The sequence below is a fragment of the Monodelphis domestica genome, chromosome 3 (assembly GCF_027887165.1).
Source record: "Monodelphis domestica isolate mMonDom1 chromosome 3, mMonDom1.pri, whole genome shotgun sequence".
NCBI lineage: Eukaryota > Metazoa > Chordata > Mammalia > Didelphimorphia > Didelphidae > Monodelphis > Monodelphis domestica.
The window spans coordinates 488,525,345-488,547,561 of record NC_077229.1 but is presented as its reverse complement, the minus strand read 5'-3'; the positions used below and the strand labels follow the sequence as shown (position 1 = coordinate 488,547,561).

The following is a 22,217-nucleotide window of genomic DNA, read 5'->3' as shown; positions in this document are numbered from 1 at the left end:
AGTTAAGAACTCCTTCTCTCTCAATGATCTTACTGTTTCCTCCCTGTTTCCCTACCTTCGACTCTCCTTGTTAACAAAGTATAAAATTTATGATATTTCAAACAAAACCAGTATAATTTCTTACTTAAAAAAGGTGGGGCTGGGGTTGGGATTCTGCCCTCAGAATCCTTGATTTTCCAAATAATAAATAGTTTGGATTAGTTTTACTTACATTGATCTTAGCCAAAAGGCTGAGAAGCAATTTTGGATTAGTTTCAAACAGAGTGATGATATTAAAAACTTCCCATTGTTAAAGAGTTTTTTATCTGTTTTCTTATCTTGATGTTTTTAGTCTAAATTCCATAGTTTTCTAGGTGTTTGAAACTTTTTAAAATGTTTTTGATGATTTTATATGGTCAGAATTTAGTTGGCAGATTTTTAACTTAAAATGGTTCTCCCTTTATTTACTCATTGCAAAATCATGTGATCAAAATAGTCTCTCTCCCCTCATTTTTTTTTAAATCCTTACCTTCCATCTTAGAATAAATTCTGTTTATTGGTTCTAAGGCAGAGGAGTGGAAGGGCTAGGCAATAGGGGTTAAGTGACTTAAGATTTCCCGTCTCTAGGCCTGACTCTCATTAAGCCACCTAGCTGCTCCCTCTCACCTCATTCTGCAACTATATAGCAAAATATACTATATTTTTTCCTCAAAGGCAATTAAAGCATTATCTATCAAGAATTTTTTTTGTCCTTAATTTCAACTCACTAGAAAAGATGCTGAGGAAAAAGTATGCAGAACATAAGATACTTGTGGAACATAAAAATCAAAATAATTGAGTAAAGGAAAATTTGTGAAAGTTGAGAACAGATATTATTTATCCCCAAAGTTTAGAGTAGTTAATTAACTCACAGTAAATCAAGCAAATAATTAAACTATAATTATCTTTTGTCTCTAAATTAACTTTAAGATGTGATTGCTCTATGTTTAATAATTTTTAAACCCTTTTGAAATTCTCTTCATTAAACATTTATTAAGAACTTGATATACATGGAACCCTGCTAAGAATGGAAAAAAATATTGGTAGTTCAAATGATGTAGTCCTGACCTGTGTGGAGCTTATGTAATATGCTTTGCTTCTGAAAGTATAATTACTTCTAAGAGGAAGTATACCAAAATATTTCAAGAACACTTTCAAATACCATGCAAGTTCAGCAAGTGTTGATAGGGAAGTTTGATAGTGAGATTTGATATTATGACTGCACAAAGTTTTAAAATCACTTTAAAAATTCTTTATTTAAATCTTAAAACTAGTGGCATGAAAGCAATAAATTTCAGCATAAATTCATTGTGTCAAATAGACTCTATGTTTTTAAAAGCACTGAATATCTATTTAAAACCTTCCTATTACTTTATTTTATTCTATTGCTTCCTTTCATGAGATGCTTTTTTAGAACAAATCCTGTCTTAAAATTTTAAGGTAGTTCTTGCCATAATTAGGTTCCAATCTGTTAGATTGTTCTTGTTAAAGTCTTTCTCCTCTCCCCTCCCCCATGATTCCCTAAGTGCAGATTATGTAGCACAGCCAGTAGATATCAGGAAATAAAGCCCAGCAAAATGAATCTGGACAGATGGATCACAGCCATAGACTTCTTTATTCACAACCTGTAGATGGGAATGGGCAAAATGTTGCCGTTGGGGAAGAAAAATAACAGTCCCAGATCATCACCGATATACTACTGCTGACTCTCATAAAATTTTATAAAGATATTATTTGGGGGTAGAACTTTTCCTTCTTCAAAAGACTTTTGATGACTGAAGTATCTTTTTCAGTATTTCCACATGTGACACCCAAAGGAATTAATGGCATAGACTTTAAAGGGGAAGCAATAACATTTAAAGCAACCACTGCTGGAATACTTGCTACACTTTCTCATTGTATTGAACTCATGGTTAAACGTGAGGACAGCTGGCAAAAGAGACTGGATAAGGTAAGATTGGTTTTTCTTCTCACTTAAAAGAAAAAGCTTTAAAATCTAGTGTAACTTGATAATTTGATTAAAATGATATTTAAATTAAACTGACATCAATAACATCAAAAAGAACTTCTTGAATTTGACCTAAGTAATAGATGGTGTTTTTTTCTGTCAAGATTGTAAAAATAAAAATAGTCTTTTATATAAGAGGTTAAATAAAGATTAACTTTGGGAGAAACAAAAAAATTTCATTTTGATGAAAGTTTTATGTGAGTCAATAAACATTTTTTTAAGGGCCTACTTTTGTGTCAGGCACTGTACTAAGTTCTGGGAATACAAAGATAGGAAAGGACTAAACATTATCTAGCATCTACTTAGCGCCTGGCACCATGTTGAGCACTTTACAGTTACTATCTCAATCCTCACAATAATGCTAAGAAGTAGGTCCTATTATTATCCCCATTTTAGAGTCCAGGAAACTAAGGCAAAAAGTAGTTAAATGACTAAGCTAATAGGTGCCCAAGTCCACATTTGAATTCAAATCTAGAATTCCATCTGCTATGCCTATAGATGCCTTGAGCTTACAGTCTAATCAGAAAGACTATGTAAATAACTAAATCCAAAAAAATCTGTATGCAGTATAAATAAGAAATAATTAGCAGAGTAGGTGTTATAACAATGAGGAATTGGGAAAGGCTTCTGTAGAACTCTCCACTTAATTATAATAATAGTATTTACTAGTTGCCAGCTACTTGATATCTGTGAAGCATGATCTCTTGTGAATAATAATAAAGATTTTTTTAATTTGGTAAAGCATCTAAATTGTACTTCTATGAAATTAAATCCATCTGACCATGGCCTAACACTTAGGTTGTTAACTTTTAATATAGTTCATATGACTTTTAAATGTTCCAACTTTTAAATGCAAAATCTTATTGGTAGTTAATATCTCTATTTGTCAGAATTTATAGTTAAGACTTATTTCAGTTATCAATGTGATGATGTTACATTAAGTATACTTTACAGGTTTTAACTGAACTTTTACTTTTGTTTACACTTTGGTTTAAAATGTGACACTGAAAATAATGCTACTATTCCTTATGATAAATCTTCTTTTTCTGATATGAAATACTGTTCAATATTAAGTGTGAGATTTGATATTTGGCCTACACAAAGTTTTAAAATCACTTGAAGGATTATTTATTTAAATCTTTAAACTAGTGGCATTAAATCATTTTGTAAGCAATACATTTAAGCATAATTCATTGTGGTAAATAGATTCTATATGTTTTTTAAGTCACTGAATATTCATTTAAAAGCTTCATATTAATTACTTTATTTGGTTCTATTGCTTTTTTTTTTTAACCCTTACCTTCCATCTTGAAATCAATATTGTGTATTGGTCCCAAGGCAGAAGAGTAGTAAGGGCTGGGCAGTGGTGGTGAAGTGACTTGCCCATGTTCACATAGCTAGGAAGTGTCTGATGGCAGATTTGAACTCAGACCTGCCATCTCTGGGCCTGGCTCTTAATCTATTGAGCCACCTAGCTGCCCCCTCTCTATTGCTTTTAAGAGATGCTTAAAAAAAAAAAAAATCTGCCCTAAAATTGAAGTGGTTCTTGCCATAATTAGGTTCCACTGTAAGCTGTTTAGTCTTTTTCCTCCCACCTCCCACATGATTCCCTCAATATACCAAACTCTCATAGGTTTCTACTTCTTGTTTATTTTATTTCCAACTAGTGGTTTTATCAGTGTGGAAACTCCTTTGACCTAGCTTGAATTTTTCTGCTTAGAGAATTTCCTAGGATGCTAAAAGGCCAAGTGACTTGCTTCATGTCACACAGTTGATGTGTCAGAGGCAAGATTCACACTTAAACCCAGATCTTAGTCCTTTCGCTGTTTTTGAGTAATATCTGAGTTGTCATTTTTGAGCTCTTGGTGGCTGTGGACCATGGATGAATAGGGCTTTGTAACTCACTGATAAATTCGATTATATTTTTTATTTCTGTATGATTACTCTAAACTTTTTAAAGTTTTATGGTTATCTTTTGCTTTTACATCATGATCAATGTTTTATGATTACTTCCCCATTCCACCACCAAGTTAATCCTTTCCTTGAAGCATAGAAAAATAAGCAAAACTTTAATGTTGTGTCTTGTATATGCAATATGTAAATGTAATCATAATGTGTTTTTATTATTTCTTCCATACAAAACCTGATCATAGCAACTAATTTGGATTTGGCTACTTTTTAGTGTTTTGTAGTTCATATTGTTGTAGTTGGTTTTATTCTGATTCTGCTCTGTTATCTGCTCAGACAACTCTTCTCATTTTTCCCTGAATTACTCATTATTACTTATTTCTTTTAGGATACTGATTTTTCTATTACTTTCATATACCACAATTTGTTAAGATGTTGCCTAATCAATAAACATTCACTTTGTTATTTATTATTGTTCTTTGCTACTACAAAAAAGTATGTATCTCCATTGAATGATAAATATGATCAATGACAAGTGATAACTGTGGAGATATGACACATGATTTTAAGGAATCTCTTTCTCTTTCGCCCTCCCCCTTTTCCTATCACTCTCCCTCTCTCCTTTTCTCTCCTCCCTCAACCCTTCCTCCTTCAATTAATGCTTCAAAATCACACATTCTGTTTGCCCAGATTGTTTCATCTCAATTTTTGGCAGCCCTTCTTGAAATAAGTCTTGGCTAAAAATGCTGTATGTATAATACTAGAGAGTTTACATCAGTCACAAAATTGTCTCCCCACATATCCATTAGGAAAAAAATAGCAATGTGACTTCTACATTCAATAGAATGGTCTAAGAATATTTCAAGCATCCATATTTTGTAATTTTAGTTGACTCAGAAAGATTGGCATGGTATGTAGCACTACTTTTTTTTATGTTCCTTCTTAGCTATAGTGGATGTTAGTAAATGGAAAAAAACTAAATAGCAACTTAAGTTAACTATGTCTTGCTCTACATAAGCCTCCTTTGTTCAGCCAAAGGCACAGATCAAAGGTATGGGTGTTGGTTGATTTTAAGTATTTTATTGAACTCATAAACTGAGACATAGCTCATTGGGTAATAGTTCTTAACATGCTTTATTGACAAAGTCTTTGAGATAGCCTATACAACTAGGAATCAAAAAGTAAATTTAAAGGAAATGTTTTAAGCGTGAGGGAGACAAGAAAAAAATTATGTATTAAAATATGGATTAGATGTTTAGGTATAACTTAAAAGTCAGCACTTTTTATAACTTTATAGTAAAACGTATGAATAACTTGCTAAAGGGAAAAATTATTTTAAAATTTCGTGCATTCTCTTTCATAATTATTCCATTTATTTGACCCTGGGATGTTGGTATCATTTGTCAAATAAATGCCATTATCTCTTCTTATTTTAATACAGAAATAAGTAAATATTTTTATTGCCAAATATAAATGTCAGGTCTTAACTGTACTACATATGAAACAAAAGAATAGAAATAAATACCAACAGAACTGTAAAATATATAATTTTTTACTATTATATTAAAATCTCATAAATCTGGGAGTAAATGTTGGTAAAAGAATACCCATCTGGATTATCGAATATTTTCTAGAAATTGTCATTTGTAACACAAATGTTTTACAAAATAATATTTTATTGCCAAGTTTTAGTACATTTAATATCTCTAGACATCCTTTAATGACTAGTTACCCATGATTTAAATTAGTTGACCTAAGTTTGTCAAGTATCCCTAACCGATTGTACTCTGTTTACATAGCAAAGACTTTTTCATATCAATACATTTGAGCCATGGCTGAATTTAACCCATTTGAGTTTATAGGGTCATTAATCCAAACTTATTCTGTAGTGTAAAAAATAGTCTCGAATACAGGACTACAATCCCCACAAGCCTTTGCTCCACTTCCCCAGAATGCCTTGTAATCTTACCTGGGCCAAGATCCAGAAGGTATTTAAGCTGATTCAAAGGCTTTTGAGGGACTTGGGCTTGGACTTCCATTTTGGGGCAGGCGTGGCTTTTTTTCATAATGTAGGTGAGGTTGTGTCTAGGCCACTCTATGGCCTGGACAGGTGTTTCTTATCCTGTATTTTCTTTAATCCTTAATCTTCAATAAACCTCTAAAAAAATATAATACTCCTTGCAGAGAGAAACTAATTTCTGCCTCAGATGCCTCAGTCTCCCCGTCTCCCCTAAATTTTAACTGTTACAGATGGCAACCTTTGAATCAGCTTAAATACCTTCTCGATCTCGGCCCAGGTGAAATTACAAGGCATTCTGGGGAAGTGGAGCAAAGGCTTGTGGGGATTGTAGTCCTGTATTCGAGTCTATTTTTTACATTTCCCCGTTTGAATCGTTTGGTTGAATCAGCTGACAGTGGTACTAAAGGATATTATATAGAAGAGACTTGTGGTCTTAAGATTGTTAGTGTACATATCCTACAATATCTTAATTATATTCCTAATGTGCCATTAAAATAAATTATCATAATCTTATTGGGATGTATTTATATTTTCATTCATAATCTTATCTTGTGGGAATGAATTATATGTTTGCTGCCAATTTTGTAAAGCAATACCTTTTTATTTGTCGTAAGTCCAGTAACTCCTATAAGTTCCAAATAAGGCCTTGTTTTCATATCCTGTTATTTGCTGAGAACGTGCATGTTTATCCTGTTGTAAAGCTGAGGCATAGTATAATTTTTACTGCTCATCCTTTTAAAAATATTGTAAAAATGGAATTATTTTCTTAAAGAATTTTAGTAGAGCAGGAATGTGGTCCATTTATTAAAACCTAGCCTTTAATGTATAATGATTTTTAATGTTGATTTTGTTTTTAAGGTTTTAATAAATCAAGTTGAATACTGAGTTGAGTATATCAACTACACTAAATGCTTTCTCTCCAAATAGGGCACAGCATTAGAGCTGATTACTAGGCAAATTTTTCAGCCTCAGAGGAGAGACTTCTCAGATAGTACTCTTCACCAGATTTCAGGCCTTTCTTCCCTCTCCTTAGAAACGAGTAGTAAATAGGTATCATCAAGCTTCTTAACTCTTCAGAACTTTAGTCTCTTCATCAGTAATAAAATGGAAATGATATTTTTTTTCTACCTAGCCTTATTAGAATCAGATGATAATAGAGGTATGTATATAATATATATATACACATATATAAAACATTTTGTAAACATGAATCTATAAACCCAAGGTGATATTTTTATTTCTTAAATTTATTTAAATTAATTTTTTTAACCAATTACATGCAATAACAAATTTTCACACAAATTTTCCCAATTTATATAATCGAACTTATCTCCCTCCTTTCCCTTCCCCCAACTGGTGCTGGCAGGCAATTTGACCTGGGTATTAATAATTAAAACATGTATTAACATGCAAAATATATTTTTATACTATTCATTTTGTGAGTAATCTTATAAAACCCAAATCCCAAAACACTTATAAATAATTGAAAAATCATATGTTAAAGAAAGGTATTGCATGATAGATACCTTGAGTCTGACTTATCTGAACCTTTTAACTAAAGCCATCTCTTCCACATGCTCATGTTTTAATATCTATATAATTTAGGGGGCAGCTGAGTGGCTCAGTGGATTGAGAGCCGGGCCTAGAGACAGGAAATCCTAGGTTCAAATCTAACCTCAGACACTGAGTTTTGTGACCCTGGGCTAGTCACTAAACCCCCATTGCCTAACCCTTACTGCTCTTCTGCCTTGGAACCAATACACAGTATTGATTCCAAGACAGAAGGTAAGGGTTTAAAAAAAAAAAAGTAACCAGCATATCAAAGAAGTCAGACTTGTGCTTTAGAAAAATCTCTTGGGCAGCTGATTGAAGGCTATGTTAGAGTGGGGAATAACCTGAGGAAAGGGAGGCCAACCAGAAAATTACAGAATGAATAAGAATAAGAGCGTGCATTAGGGTAGTGGCTGTATGAATAGAGAGCATTTATAAAAGATGTAAAAAGTAGAAACAACAAGACTTGGCAACAACTTAGATATGTGGAATGAATGTAAGAGGAGTCAAGAATGACACTCAGTTTGTAAACCTGTGTACCAGGAAGGATAAAAATGCCCTCCACAAATAGTCATTGGGAAATTTGGAAATAGGGAGGAGGAGGGGGTAAGGCAATGATTTTTGTTGTTTTTTTTAATACTTAGCAATTCCTAAATCACTGGCTGCCTATCTAAATTTGAACAAAAACTACAAATTTATATCTGCTCTAAAATAGAATATTTTTTAAATTATTAATGGAAATAGAAACTTGCCATTGAAGAATATGATTTAAATTTATTGTTACTGATTAAAAATGAATTCTTGACATTGGATAGACTCTTTGACCATTTCCAAGCACCTATTTGCAATATTTTGCTCTATGTATTTTTTTTAAAACATTTTCATTACCTTTTCAGTCTACTAAACCATTTTCTTGTTTCTTTTAGATACATACTAATCTAAGTAAGTATCCAGGTAATATCTAACTTTTTGTGACCCCACTTGGGATTTTCTTGGCAAAGATACTGGAATGGTTTTGATTTCCTCATCCACTTCATTTTATTGATGAACTAACTGAGGCAAACAGGATGAGGCGACTTGCCCAGGATCACACAATTAGTGTCTGAGACCAGATTTGAACTCAGAAAGGTGTGCTTTCCTGACTCCAGGTCCCTGTATGTTCCATTTCATAGCTGGCTGCTTATGGAGTTAGTTGTAGTATGACTAATAGATGAATTTGCACTTGAATTAAAATTAAATTTCCTCCCAATGGTCTACTTATTGGGAAGGGGGAAGAGTTAAGATTTTCTCAGCTTGGTTACTACTACTTGGAGGATATGGTTTGTACATATAAAATGTTGTTTTTGAGCACTGGAGAAATAATAAAAGTTTTCCCAGTAAATACAAAGAGGAGTAGAGCAATGTTACTCTCTATCAATTATTATTTGGCTAGGTCTGGATTAGTACAAATAATGAATTCCCCAGTTTGGTTTCATTATTCTAATTTGCACTACATAGTTCCATTGGACTAGAGACAGTTACCATATTTTTCATAATTATAACTTTGCCAGGTAAATTTGAATACATACAATTCCAGAGGATTTACATACAACATAAATCCATACAAACCCAGAGGATTCACTAATAATTCACTAGTAAGGAACTACCAATAGTTTTAGAAATATTAGCTGTTTCAATAATATGAGAATTAACAAAGACAGCAACTTATTGGCAAGTGGCATGATGCTGTTCTTAGAAGCCTCCATATAATTAATAAAGAATATAAATGAGGAAATATTTTCAGCAAGAATACTCAAATCCACAGAAACCATCAGAATTTTACATATCTGCTAACAAAATGATTCAAGAAATGACAAAAATAATTCATTTAAAATAGTGTGTGTAAACATTTGGGAGTTAACCTATCAAAAGATATACAAGGTTTATAATAAATGCAACTTTAAAATTTATTAATGTAGTGAATGCTCAAATTTAGTACCATACTAATCAAATTACTAAGGCAATACTTTATATAACTAGACAGTCATTGATTTAGAACAGCAAAAGAGGCCTAGAATCTCCAGAGAAATAAAGAAATGGGCATTAACATATTTTACTATATTTTAAAAGTAGTAATCAAAATTATTTGGTACTAATTTTTAAAGCAAAGTAGATCAATAGAAACGAATCAGGAAATATAAGCAGTTGAAAATACTTCAGTGTTTGATAAACCCAAGAATCTAAATTCCTAGGTAAAGAACTCTCTTTTGGTGCTAGAGAGAGGAACTGTGAGCAAATTTGGCAGTAATTGGGTAAATACGTGGGCTGGATATCTTACAGGATATGTCAGATAACTTCAAAAAAAAATTATGCAACCTAAATATTACCTAAAATGTCAGACTATAAAGAAAATGATAAGAGAATAAGATCGAGTTAATTATAAAGTTGTAAATGACACAGTAAGAGAAATGCAGACCAAAGTATTTGAGTCTTCACTTCATGCCATGCAAACTGTAAAGAATGCCAAAGTGAGAATAGATAGACAGTGGGAAAAGTCACACTGGACTTATGAAGCAACCCAACTATTTTTGGTTTTCAGTCATGTAATGAAAATAATTGAACTGTGCATACCCATTGACCAAAATCTCCTTATTGGGCATATGCTCCAAGGAATAAAGATCTCATATACACCAAAATGTTTGTGCCACTTTTTGATACCGGAGAACTGGCACCAAAATATTTGACCATGTTGTAGGGAATTTATGGGGTGAGGGGGAAGTAGTATATGATTATAATGAAATATTTTTCTCCAATAAGAAAAACTGAATATGAATAATTTAAGAAAAGCCAGAAGATTTGGCGAGTGAATTGAGCAGACCCAAGAGGAAAATATACACAGTAATTACAACCATGTAAATGAAAAGATTACTAAAGAATATTTGAACTCCAATGGAAAATCCAATAAACGTCCTATAGAAAAAAATGACATTTCTTCTTTGTTGTAACCAAGAGAAGCAGAATTACTTAAGACAGAATTCTTTATAAAGAACTAAATCAATTTTTCAAAAAAACCAAGCCAATCCCCAATTGATAAATGGGCAAGGGACATGAATAGGCAATTTTCAGATAAAGAAATCAAAACTATTAATAAGCACATGAAATGTGTTCTAAATCTCTTATAATTAGAGAGATGCAAATCAAAACAACTCTGAGGTATCACCTCACACCTAGCAGATTGACTAATATGACAGGAAAGGAAAGGAATGAATGCTGGAGGGGATGTGGCAAAGTTGGAACATTAATGCATTGCTGGTGGAGTTGTGAATTGATCCAACCATTCTGGATGGCAGTGTGGAACTATGCCCAAAGGGAGATAAAAGACTGTCTGCCTTTTGACCCAACCATAGCACTGCTGGGTTTGTACCCCAAAGAGATAATAAGAAAAAAGACTTGTACAAGAATATTCATAGCTGAGCATGTGGTGGCAAAAAAATTGGAAAATGAGAGGATGCCCTTCAATTGGGGAATGGCTGAACAAATTGTGGTATATTTTGGTGATGGAATACTATTGTTATCAAAGGAATAATGAACTGGAGGAATTCCATGTGAACTGGAATGACCTCCAGGAATTGATGCAGAATGAAGAGGAACAGAATCAGGAGAACATTGTACACAGAGACTGATACACTGTGGTACAACAGAATATAATGAACTTCTCCATTAGTGGCAAAGCAGTGACCCTGAACAACTTGGAGGAACCTACAAGAAAAGCCACTATCCACATCCAGAGGAAACACGGTGGGAGTAAAAACACCGAAGAAAAACAACTGCTTGATTACATGGGTTGATGGGGATATGATTGGGGATGTAGACTCTTAATTGATCACCCTGGTGCAAGCATCAATGACATGGAAATAGGTTTTGGTCAAGGACACATGTAGAACTCAGTAGAATTGCGTGTTGGCTATGGGAAGGGGTGGGGAAGGGGAGGGAAAGAATATGATTCTTGTAACCAAGGAAAATTGTTGACTAATTAGTCAATAAAAATTTCAAAAAAAAAAAAAAAAGAATAGACTAGAAAATATTATCTTCATCTTACAAATAAACTTAATGTCAAAAGTGATTTATAAGTAGTTATACAAGAAATTGTTAAGCACTAGATACAAGCACTGATCTTGTGTTCTAACATTTAATAATTGATTTAGTAATATCCAATTTGTTCTTTCTGAGAGCAAATAAGCTTATAGAAAGGTATTTTAGGCCTTTATGTTGTTTCTCACTATTATTTCTGGAGATTTTGGCAATTAAATCCAGTTAACTGCTTATATCATTTTATCTAAGAAAAAATTTTTCTCTCTTACATTTGTATAAATGATTACATTATTGAAAAGTCAGAATAAAATACAACACGTAGTTTACACATGTATTTTTGTTTGGTAGAAACCCAGTGTTCATTCATATATACCTCAGTACCACTTGATCAGATTCTAGATTCAGTGAGGCCCACATGTAAAGTAAAGCATATTATTTATAATAATTTTTAAAACTAACTTATGTATTTCAGAAGATAAAGTATTTATAATTGCCCATTTTTTAAAAACAGGAAATTGAGAAAAAGAGGAGGGTAGAAGAAGCCTACAAAAATGCTGTGACTGAACTTAAGAAAAAATCCCATTTTGGAGGACCAGATTATGAGGTAGGAATTCATACTTTGTGGGGAAAAAATAATAAAGTCTCTCCCAGAAACTATCAATTTTGAAGCTTCTTTTTCAACCTGGTAGACTATTTAATCCTATTGTTGCCATTATCTGAGAATGTTAAGAGGTAATATCAAGTTATTAAATTAAATTTTAGCTTCCAAAATCATTTATGCATTTTAAGTAACCTATGCACATTTAATTCTCTCTAACTGACAAAGATGATTTTCTAATTTAATTTTTTCCCTTTTTCAGAGAGTTTGCATAGGTAAGTGCTCTATTTGGAATCAGGAATACCTAGGTTCAGATTCTACATCGAACACATATAAACTTTGTGGCAGTGGGAAAATCATGCAACTCCCCAAGACTTAATCTACTAAATTAAGCTGATTGCACTTTGTCAATGGAAAGAATTCCCATGACAAACCCTCAGAGCTTTAATATATATTGACTGTCTCCTTTTCAGAATTTGGAATTTTTAAAAATAAAAATAGATATCAGAAAAATCAAGTTGGTGGTTTTTTTCCTTTTATGTATTAACTATTTTTTAATTTTAGATAGATTTAATTAAATATACCTGCTAGCATAGGTTAATTTCTATGGTATAACAAGAGCGTAACAAGTGTAAATTTGCCAAAAACTTTAGCTGATTACTGATTACTTGATCTGTATTTTTAAGTGTTTACCATGTAATCATATGAGAGATTGTTCAAAACACACACTGCAGTTTGCTGTTAAAGTATTTATTTTATGAAAATTATGCAGATCAATTTAACCAGATTTGATTATCAAACAGTTACCAAATTGATTCGCTGTGTCCTCAGAAATTCATGTATAAAATGTTATGTAGCCAATGTATCTATTCTTCAGGCAAAAGAAAAGTAAATTACATAACCTTTATATTCCTACAAATAAGTAATGCTCAAATGCTGGTTTCTTAAATTAGAAAAAATTGGAGAGAAAAAGCATACTAAATCATTATTACAAAGATCAAAAGTATCTAAATAGACCTTTATGATAAATTACTACCAAAATTAATTTATAAATGTTTTTTGCTTTTTTAAACACAATTATCATAACTTTATTTGTAGAAATTGTGATTATTATATATTCCAGTATGTAGTAATTCACATGTTGCCACAGAAAGTGTTCATTAAAAATAAAAATTCATCATAGTTAACTATTACATATACAAGTTCTCTTAAATATCAAGCATTTGTCATCTAGGACCTTTGAATTTAAGAGATTAAAAAATGAAAAGCAAAGGGATGGTTTTTTATTAGAATTAAAATGGTGCATAAATCCAAACCAATAATAACTAAAGTAGTAAGTTACCATGAAAGGAGGATTGAATTTGGAGTCAGAAGACCTTGAAATGAATTCCATATCTGCCATTTACTATTTCTAGGATAAGACAAATAATTTAATGTACCTGATTTCAGTACACTTATACTGATTAGAAGTAATTTTTTATAGGACTTTTTGATAGTTTGGGTTTTTTCTTTGAGATTTATTTACCTGGTCATGGCCTCTGGCCATTTTTCTTTTGGGAAATGGCTCTTGTTTTTTATATATTTGAATCAGTACTTTATATATATTGGATAAAAAACCTTTATCAGAGAAAATTAATGCAAAGATTTTTTTCTCCAGGTAACTGTTTCTCTTCTAATTTTAATTGCAAAAGTTTTGTTTGTGCATAAGTTTTAAATTTTTATGTATTGTCTATTTAATTTCCTGTGATCCTATCTTCCCTGTGTCTGCTGGTGAACCTGAGAAAATCTGTCCATAAAAGAGGTCACTGAGCTATCCAGTTCTGCTGGTGTGCTGCACCAAATGTTTTTTTTTTTTTTAAATAGAAGTAACAAAATTAAATTGCTACCTTTACAGTATAAATTTTTTTTCTGTTATATTGACTTTTTAAAAATTCTATGTAAGAAACCAGAGAGATGATTTTACTTTGCTATGATTTCACAGTACTAATAAAAATTTCCAGTTGATTCCTTCTGGAATGAACAGTACCTGTTTATTAGCTATGTGATATTTTTCTAATTCAGAAGTAACACTTTTTCCATACTTTAGTTAAGCATGTCATTTTAGCATAGGATTCTCATCACTTAAGCAAATTACTTGTATACTAAATTAAGTACCTATGCCTCAATTTTTAGCCTTTATGAAACATTCACAATTTTTTTTTGTAATGTACTAGGCATTGAACAAATACAGTCCTTGTGTTTTGGAGTTAAACTTTTTTTGTCTAAAGTCTGTCTCTTCAACGTTTAAAAAATTATGCCTTTTAAAAAAAATAGTTGCATAGGCTGACCTTGAGCTTTGGATCAAGTATAGCAACTTTTTTTCTTTAATTGATTTTTAAGTGGGGGAAATTATATAGTGCACATAGTCTGATCAGAATCAATTAAACCCATTCTGTCCTTGTCTGGTCATTGTGGACATAGAAGTAGTATTTGTCTGGATTATTGCCAGTATCACAACAATGAAATGAAAAGATGTCACTGATAATGACTTTGGTGACATTTTACATCAACAGTATAGCAGACAATTTTTCCTGCTCGTCATCTTTCCTGCCTATCCTCTTCACCTTTCCATTTCTGCTTTTGGCCCCTAAGGAAAATTGCTTAATGAGATTCTTAGCAACTTTTTTCATGTGCTGATAGAAGAATTCATTATAGTACTGGATGTCTAAATGAGCTATTCTAGACACAGACCTTGGATTCATCATATATGGTATTATATAGGCCATTGATTCATCATATATGGTTGTTTCAAAAAGTTTTGAAAAATTATCTTATATGAAAAGGAAATTGTCTATTAAGCTGAGCCTACCACAAATTGATTCTATATAATGTGAGTAGGTCTTTGATGCTTCCCAGAAATACTTTAATTATCTCTGATTACCCAGACCTACTAGTTGTATCTAAAATTTCTCTACTCTTTTCAAGGACCAATATCCTCCCCATTGCTTCATTCAGTGCAGATAATTTTGCTTCTCTTTTGCAAATGACACTCATACAAACTTTTTTTCATCTTTTCTTTCTGTTTCATAGTATGTTTTTTCCACCAAGACCTTGTCCTTATCCTGTTTATCTTCATTAAAAACACATTTTGCCTTTGCTTGTATTATTCTCTCCATTCCTTTGCCTGCTAAATTCTATTCTTTGAAATACATCTCAAATGTTATCTTTGTGATACCTTCCATAAATCTTCCCTTCTTCATGTCAGTAATGACCCTTCCCTCTTGGGTTTTTTGTAGCTCTTGGATCTGTTCTTTCTTTGATGCAATTATCACGTAATGGTATTTCATAATTATATCTTATCTTCATTTGAAACTTTTCAGCTCCAGGAGCACACAAATTGTATTTCAGCAGAATTTCCTCTTTCTCCCAGAAACTAAACTGAACTATTCATCATACAGCATGTACTTAGTAAATTTTAGAATTGAATTCTTTATATAGAACTGGCCTTGGAGCCAGGAAGACCAAGATTCAGGTATTACCTTTAACACCTACTCTATGTGATACTGAGGAAGTTCTTTAATCTCTCATTGTTCTAGAAAATTGTTATAAATTGCAGAGAAGTACTGATGAAGGGATTTTCCTTACGTAGAAGTTCTCTGTAATGAAATCATGGGTCTAGTCTTTATCTTGTGTACTTTACTTATTTCTAATGTTTCTTCAAATCCCATGGAAAGTGATGTCTCACATATTTTTAAGCCTGATGACCTCTTACCTAGATTCTCAATCCCAACTTTGTTTTACCTACCTATGATCTCTACTCACTTGTCCCTCTCTCCATTCTGACATCATCTTTGGATACTAAACTCCTCATTCCCACATTTTTTTTTTCAGTTTTTCTACCAACTTGACTCTTTTCTTACGTTCTCGCCAGTCAGTCTTATGGACTGTTTCCATATTAATGTTTCTCTGAGACTACTTTAACTATGTCAAAGACATTTACGACCTTCTTTTCTTTGGAGATTCAGTTGCTTTTCAATTGCTTCTTTATTTTCTACTTGTTGATCTTTTTTTACGATATGTTCCTTCAAATTTGGAAAATTTCACTTGTTTTTCTAGATACCAGCTGTAAACTATCCTCTACTTCTTAGAGGCATCATGTAGGGAGTTGAACTCTGGACTTTGAAGTCAGTAAAGGCCTAGTCTCAAATGCTGTCTTTTAGCTGTATGGGCATATATAAGCTGTCTGAATCTGTTTCTTCATCTTTCAAATGGTAATACTAACTGTTTTGCCTACTTCATAGTGCTGTTACTAGGGTTAAGTGAGATAATGTAATGCTTGCAAATCTTAAGATGCTATTTAAATACCATTGTTCTCTCTTACCTTTTGTTGCCAAATATTCAGATATGGCTTAAATTATATTTTAGTTTATAGGCATTTGGGGAACATTAAACATGTTCCATCAATTTAATTATATGTATTGATGGAACATACAGTGAAGAAATGAGAAGTAGAGGCATCATTTCACAACCATAATTAAATTTCTATAATCTAAAATCTCTTCAATCCCCAATAATCATAGTTGGAGTAGTAATGCATCTGATTTCTGATTTCAATGGGTCTTCAGTGGCCCTCTAATCAAAGCTAAACCTGAACAAGAATCCTCTACGATATACTCAACAAGTGGTAATTAGGCTATTGTGAGGTATCTAAAATGTAAGCATGTATTACTTCCCACACAGTTCCACTTTTGAATAGATATAATTGCTTGGAAACTTCCTGGTTAGCCTATATTTTCTTCTTTCCAAATTTTGTTTTCTGTCTTATGTAATGATACTTATTTAATTATAATATGGGTCTAATTCCAAACAGATTTCTCCTGGTTCCTCCTGGAGGCCAAATTAGGCAAATTCATTCTCTACCACATGGCAGCTCATCAGACACTTAAGGCTGGGCATTGTGTGTATCATCTATTTCTCTCATCTCCTCGATCCCTGACATAAAAGCACATTTGTATCAATATTCCCCAGTTCCTTCACTTCTCATAAGGCAAAAATCTTGAGGCCTTTGCCATCCTGGTTGCCTTCCTCCAGAATCTATGTAGCTTATCAAAAGTTTTTCCTAAACTATAATTCACAACTGAAAACTTCTATGTTAAGATTCCAGAGAAAGACCCTGTCCTTATACCTAAAATGTCTGCCTTTTGTCATTCAACCCAGTTGAAATTGGAGTCCACTAAACCTCCCACATCTTTTTCAGGCAGACATATCAAAACATGGCTCTTCCATCTTGCATCTGTGAGGTCTTTTTCTTTATTTTTTAACTCAGAATCATTATTAGTCTTGTAATCCATTGAACTTTTTTATCTTGATTCCATCATCCAGTCAATTACCTATTTCTTCTTTTTTGTGTGTTACCTAAAAATTTGATGAACATGGCACATTATCTAAATCATTGATGAAAAAAGTTATCCAATAGGAGGCCAAGCACAGATCCTTGGTACATTTTGCTGCATATCTTCTTCCATGTTAATATATCATTAGTAAGTTACTCATTCATCCTGTTGCTTGTGTGTCCTCATCTTGTCCACAAGATTGACTTGAGAATCTATATCAGATGAACTACTGAAATCCTGGAAAACTGTATCTGTAGTACTTTTCCTGGTGTACCATTCCAGGAACTCTGCCCAGAAAAGAAGTAAGTTTAACACATTGTGACATGCTCTTGATTAAGTCATGCTGGCTTATTGTGATTACTTTCTTTTCTTTGTATTCACTCATCATCTATATAATAATATGTTCAAGAACTTAAACATTACCAGAAATTTAAATCAAGCTGAGTGTTCTATAGTTCACAGATTTTATTCTCTTCCTTTTTTGAAAATTAGGACTATATTTGCCCTTCTCAAATTGTGCAATATTATGTCCTTTCCCCATGATCTTTCAGATATCATTGCCAGTGGTTCAGCTATCATTTGCTAGTTCTTTAAATATCTAAAGATGAAGTTCTACTGGGCCAGATGACCTGAAGTCACCAAAAGAAGCTAAGTGGTGCTCTCTTAACAACTTACCTGCCATTTATTAGAATTTTCATTCAGTCTTTTCAAATCCAAAGATCACTCTCCTTTGCAGAGAAAACAAGTTAAAAAAGTAATTGAATATCTCTTTCTTCTCTTATCAGTTATTCTACTTTGCATTGTCATGATATCTCTTATTTGAGTTTCTTTTTTCCTCAATATAACTTCAAACTTTTTCCCCCTTGGCTTTCACACTAACGTTAGTTCATTCTGAGCTTATCACTTCTAATGCTCTTACAGAATATATTATTTTTTTAGTCCTATTTCCTTCACCTGCCTATGTATTAAGTACATGTATTTAAAAGCTCAGTTGGTTAATAAGTTCCCTTTCTGTCCACATTGCTATCTTTATTACAGTGATTTCTCTTTTTATCTTGAGAACTTATTACCAAAAGATTAGAAATGTCAAATGAAACTAAAAGATGTTTTCTTAAAAAAGACATAATTGGTAAACCTTTGGCTAACCTAATTAAAAAGAAAAAAGAGAAATAAAATTTTAAATGTTTTAAAAAGGTAAAATCACAGCATAAAAAAAATAAGTTATCAGAACCTACCATATACAGCTAAATGCCAACAAAATTCGGGATTCAAAAGAAGTGTGGTATATTATCTACTAAAAATAACCATTTAAGAAAACAAATAGAGATGTCTTACTCCATTTTCAAAAAAATGATAATTGAACTAGCTGTACTTTTAGGAAAATTCTCTCAAAGTTTATAGAGTTTAAAAGAATTGAAAAGGAAAACATTCTATCAAGTTTTTTTTATGAAACAAATATAGAGATGGACAAAGCTAGGAAAAGCTGAGAGAGCTATAGAGAAATGTCATGAATACATATTTTAAATTAAATCCTGAATTTTTATAGGGACCCCTCTATACCTCTAAAACTTTAGTATCTTTGACCCCCAAATTTTAGAGATATATCAAATTATGCCTGACTTTCCCCTCCCTTACAAATTCTGTTATCGACTGCTTACTTACTCCTGTGGTTCAGATCATTTTTATCCCAGCCTTCGTTTCCTTCCTGTTGCTAAGAATGATCAATAATAGATTGTTCCCTCTTAGTTCCTCTACCTTTTGAAGGTTGTGGTTATTATTTAGACTAGTCAAGAAATAATTAGCTACTCTGATTTTGATGAAGTAACAGTTCCAGCAGTTAGCCAGATAGTTGAAGTTCCCCATGCCTACTATATTATGATTCTGTGTCTGGCTTATGATGTGTTGCCTAAACAGCTGTATCCTCTTTCTACTTTCTGTCCAGGTGGCCTGTAGCATATACTTTATAACACAGTCTTCTTTCTTTCTCCTTGCCTTTGCTCATGTTGATTCTCCTAAAATGGAATTCTTTCAACCCCCTTCCTTTTGAAGGCTAACTCAAGTTTCCGTACTCTTCTTCCATATGATCCTCCTGGTCTTTTTCACAGTAATTTCTTCTGTTCTTTTTCTGAACCCCCAGAGCACTTAACTATTTGACTCATTTAGAGTTTAATCAAATGCTGTTTTTTAAACTCACACACACACACACACACACACACACACACACACACACACACACACACACACACACACACACACACACTGACATCTCCCATAATCTGCCCTAAGTACATATTAGCCTCTAATAAATACTTGGAAAATGACTAAAATTAAACTTTTTTTTTTACAACTCTTACATATGGTACCTTTTAAGAAATTGTTCCTTAAATGTAATTAATGTCATAAATCAGATCTCAGTAGATAAGGTTAGAGTTAAAGTTCTGCAACAACAACAACAAAATGTCTCTAATATTCTTAACCATGCTCTTTCTTTTTACCTGTGTATTGGAAATAGGAAGGTCCAAATAGTCTGATTAATGAGGAGGAATTCTTTGATGCTGTTGAAGCTGCTCTTGACAGACAAGATAAAATAGAAGAACAGGTATTTGTAATATAAATAATTTTTAAGATGAATGTTAATATTGCAAGCACTCTTTCCTAAAGGTAGCATTTGTTATAGCATTATTATTTGAAACTAGTGGATCTGTTCTAGTCAAAATGAACTTTTGTCATCTGTTAAAATATAAGTTTGGGTAAAAAAGTAGGCCATTTCAAACAGTAGTGTGTTCAGGTTCTTGTGCGATTTTTGTTTCAGCAAATATTTTATATTGAATATTGCTTAAAATAGTGTCAAAAGCTTTGGAATTTTGTGATGTTATTTCATCATAATGCTATTTATTATTATGGAATTTAATTTATAGTACTTTTGATAAATATAGCCAAAAAATATAGATGTTTTCATTAAGTGTTGGATAAAAATTGATATAAAGATTTGGCCTCAAAGTCAGGAAGAACCTGGGTTCAAGAATTGCCTCTGACACATATTTGCAGTGTTGAATCTGGGCATGTCACTCAACTTCTCCGAGACCCCTGGCAACTCTGAAACACAAACCTGCAGAAGAATGGCTCCTCTGCTTGCATAGAGGGAATTTCCTTACTGACAGTTATAATGACACTAAGGAAGTCACAGATCTTTCTGGAATGTGTTTTGCATATATGCATGAACACTATCAGTATGTATTGCATAATATAATTAACGCCAAATTAAATAGAAGGAGTAGCATTATTTTGCTTCTCATCCTTTGAAAAGATCCTAATCCGTTCTTCTTTTGTCAGCATTATGCATTTAGTTTCAAAATCCAAACTGGTTGTGTGTTTTACTTAGTAATAATCTAAAAGAAAGATGGCCCTTAATTTATTATAATCAGCACTCTCCTTTCCTCCTCCAAAAAGATTTATAATTTTGTAATATAATTACACAAATTAGTAGGTCTTTGATTGCTGAAATCAATTTTTTGTTTAGACTGTATTACTATAAACTTCGTTTTATACAGAATATTTTAATCCCTGCTGCTTTTTCCTTAAGCTTTTCCTCACCTTTATTCTCTTCATTAATTCTAACCATTGCAATAGTCTCTTAATTGATCTGTTCTTTCCTCTAATTTATCCTTCACAAATTGTGATTCCTGAATCACAGACATTTATCATGTCATTTTTCTCCATTTCATCTAGTATAAACCTTTACCATTTAAAGAACTTCATAGCTAGCTCTCTATGATGGGGAGATTTACATATCACTTCCTATCATACACTCTTATTTCAACTGAACCAGATTACGTGCTTTTTCACATAACTAGTATTCTATCTCCCACCACCATGCCTTTGCATAGATCTTAACATCAGATTTTTCCCTCACTTCTTGAAAGCTCAGGTCCCTTCAAGGCTTAGCTCAGACTCTATGTCCTCCCAAAGTCCCTTTTTAGCATTGCTTAAATACTAGTGCTACATTCACCCCATCCTGTCCCACTACCTCATACTGTGTATTTTGCATATAACTATATTAACTCTTCCCCCCACCTCCCCATTTGTGTAATATTTAGTGTCTATAAGGGTACATGCTAACATACATCACACAATGGATTCTGAATTAGTAAAACAAATGTGTTTGGTACCTTGCCTCAGAAAGTATTGTCATTTATTATTCATAACATTTCTTTTAAAGTTTGCTGATCCCCTGCAGTAGTAGGGCAACTGTCTTCTTTCACCACTAGAAGGCATAAGTATGCCACTTTGAGCTATCCAGTATCATGTATGTATTTTAAATGCCTCAGTAATTAAAAGCGTAAGATACTTAGCAAGTAAATATTTGTTGATTTTTTAAAATGTGTGTATATCATGTAATAATCCTCATCTGTAAAAATAAGGATCATATTTGTACTACCCCAAGTGTTTTTACATTTAAGTAGTCCTTTTTTAAAAGGTTGGTATCACCATCCTCTTTGATTTCCTTGTAATTTAAAACTGACCTTTCTTTTTCCTTTGGCATTTTTATAGCCAGAATTAAAATATTTAAGTTAAGATGGTTTCTTGAGGGCACATAACCAGTTTGTGGCAGAGGCAGGACTTCAGAACCCTATTATTCTTCTTCTGAAGTGCTATATTGTTCACCACATG

General features: G+C 32.5%; 1 protein-coding gene across 3 annotated transcripts in view; it reads left to right on the top strand.

The window, feature by feature from the left end:
• The window catches only part of CERT1 (ceramide transporter 1), a 178,360-nt gene that overhangs the window by 118,386 nt on the left and 37,757 nt on the right, over nucleotides 1-22,217 (top strand). For all 3 annotated transcript variants that reach the window (XM_007486557.3, XM_007486558.3, XM_007486559.2), the window contains 3 exons: nucleotides 1,812-1,969; nucleotides 12,088-12,180; nucleotides 20,059-20,145. In XM_007486557.3, coding sequence (XP_007486619.1) covers nucleotides 1,812-1,969; nucleotides 12,088-12,180; nucleotides 20,059-20,145 — 338 coding nt within the window. The remainder of the gene's footprint in view (nucleotides 1-1,811; nucleotides 1,970-12,087; nucleotides 12,181-20,058; nucleotides 20,146-22,217) is intronic.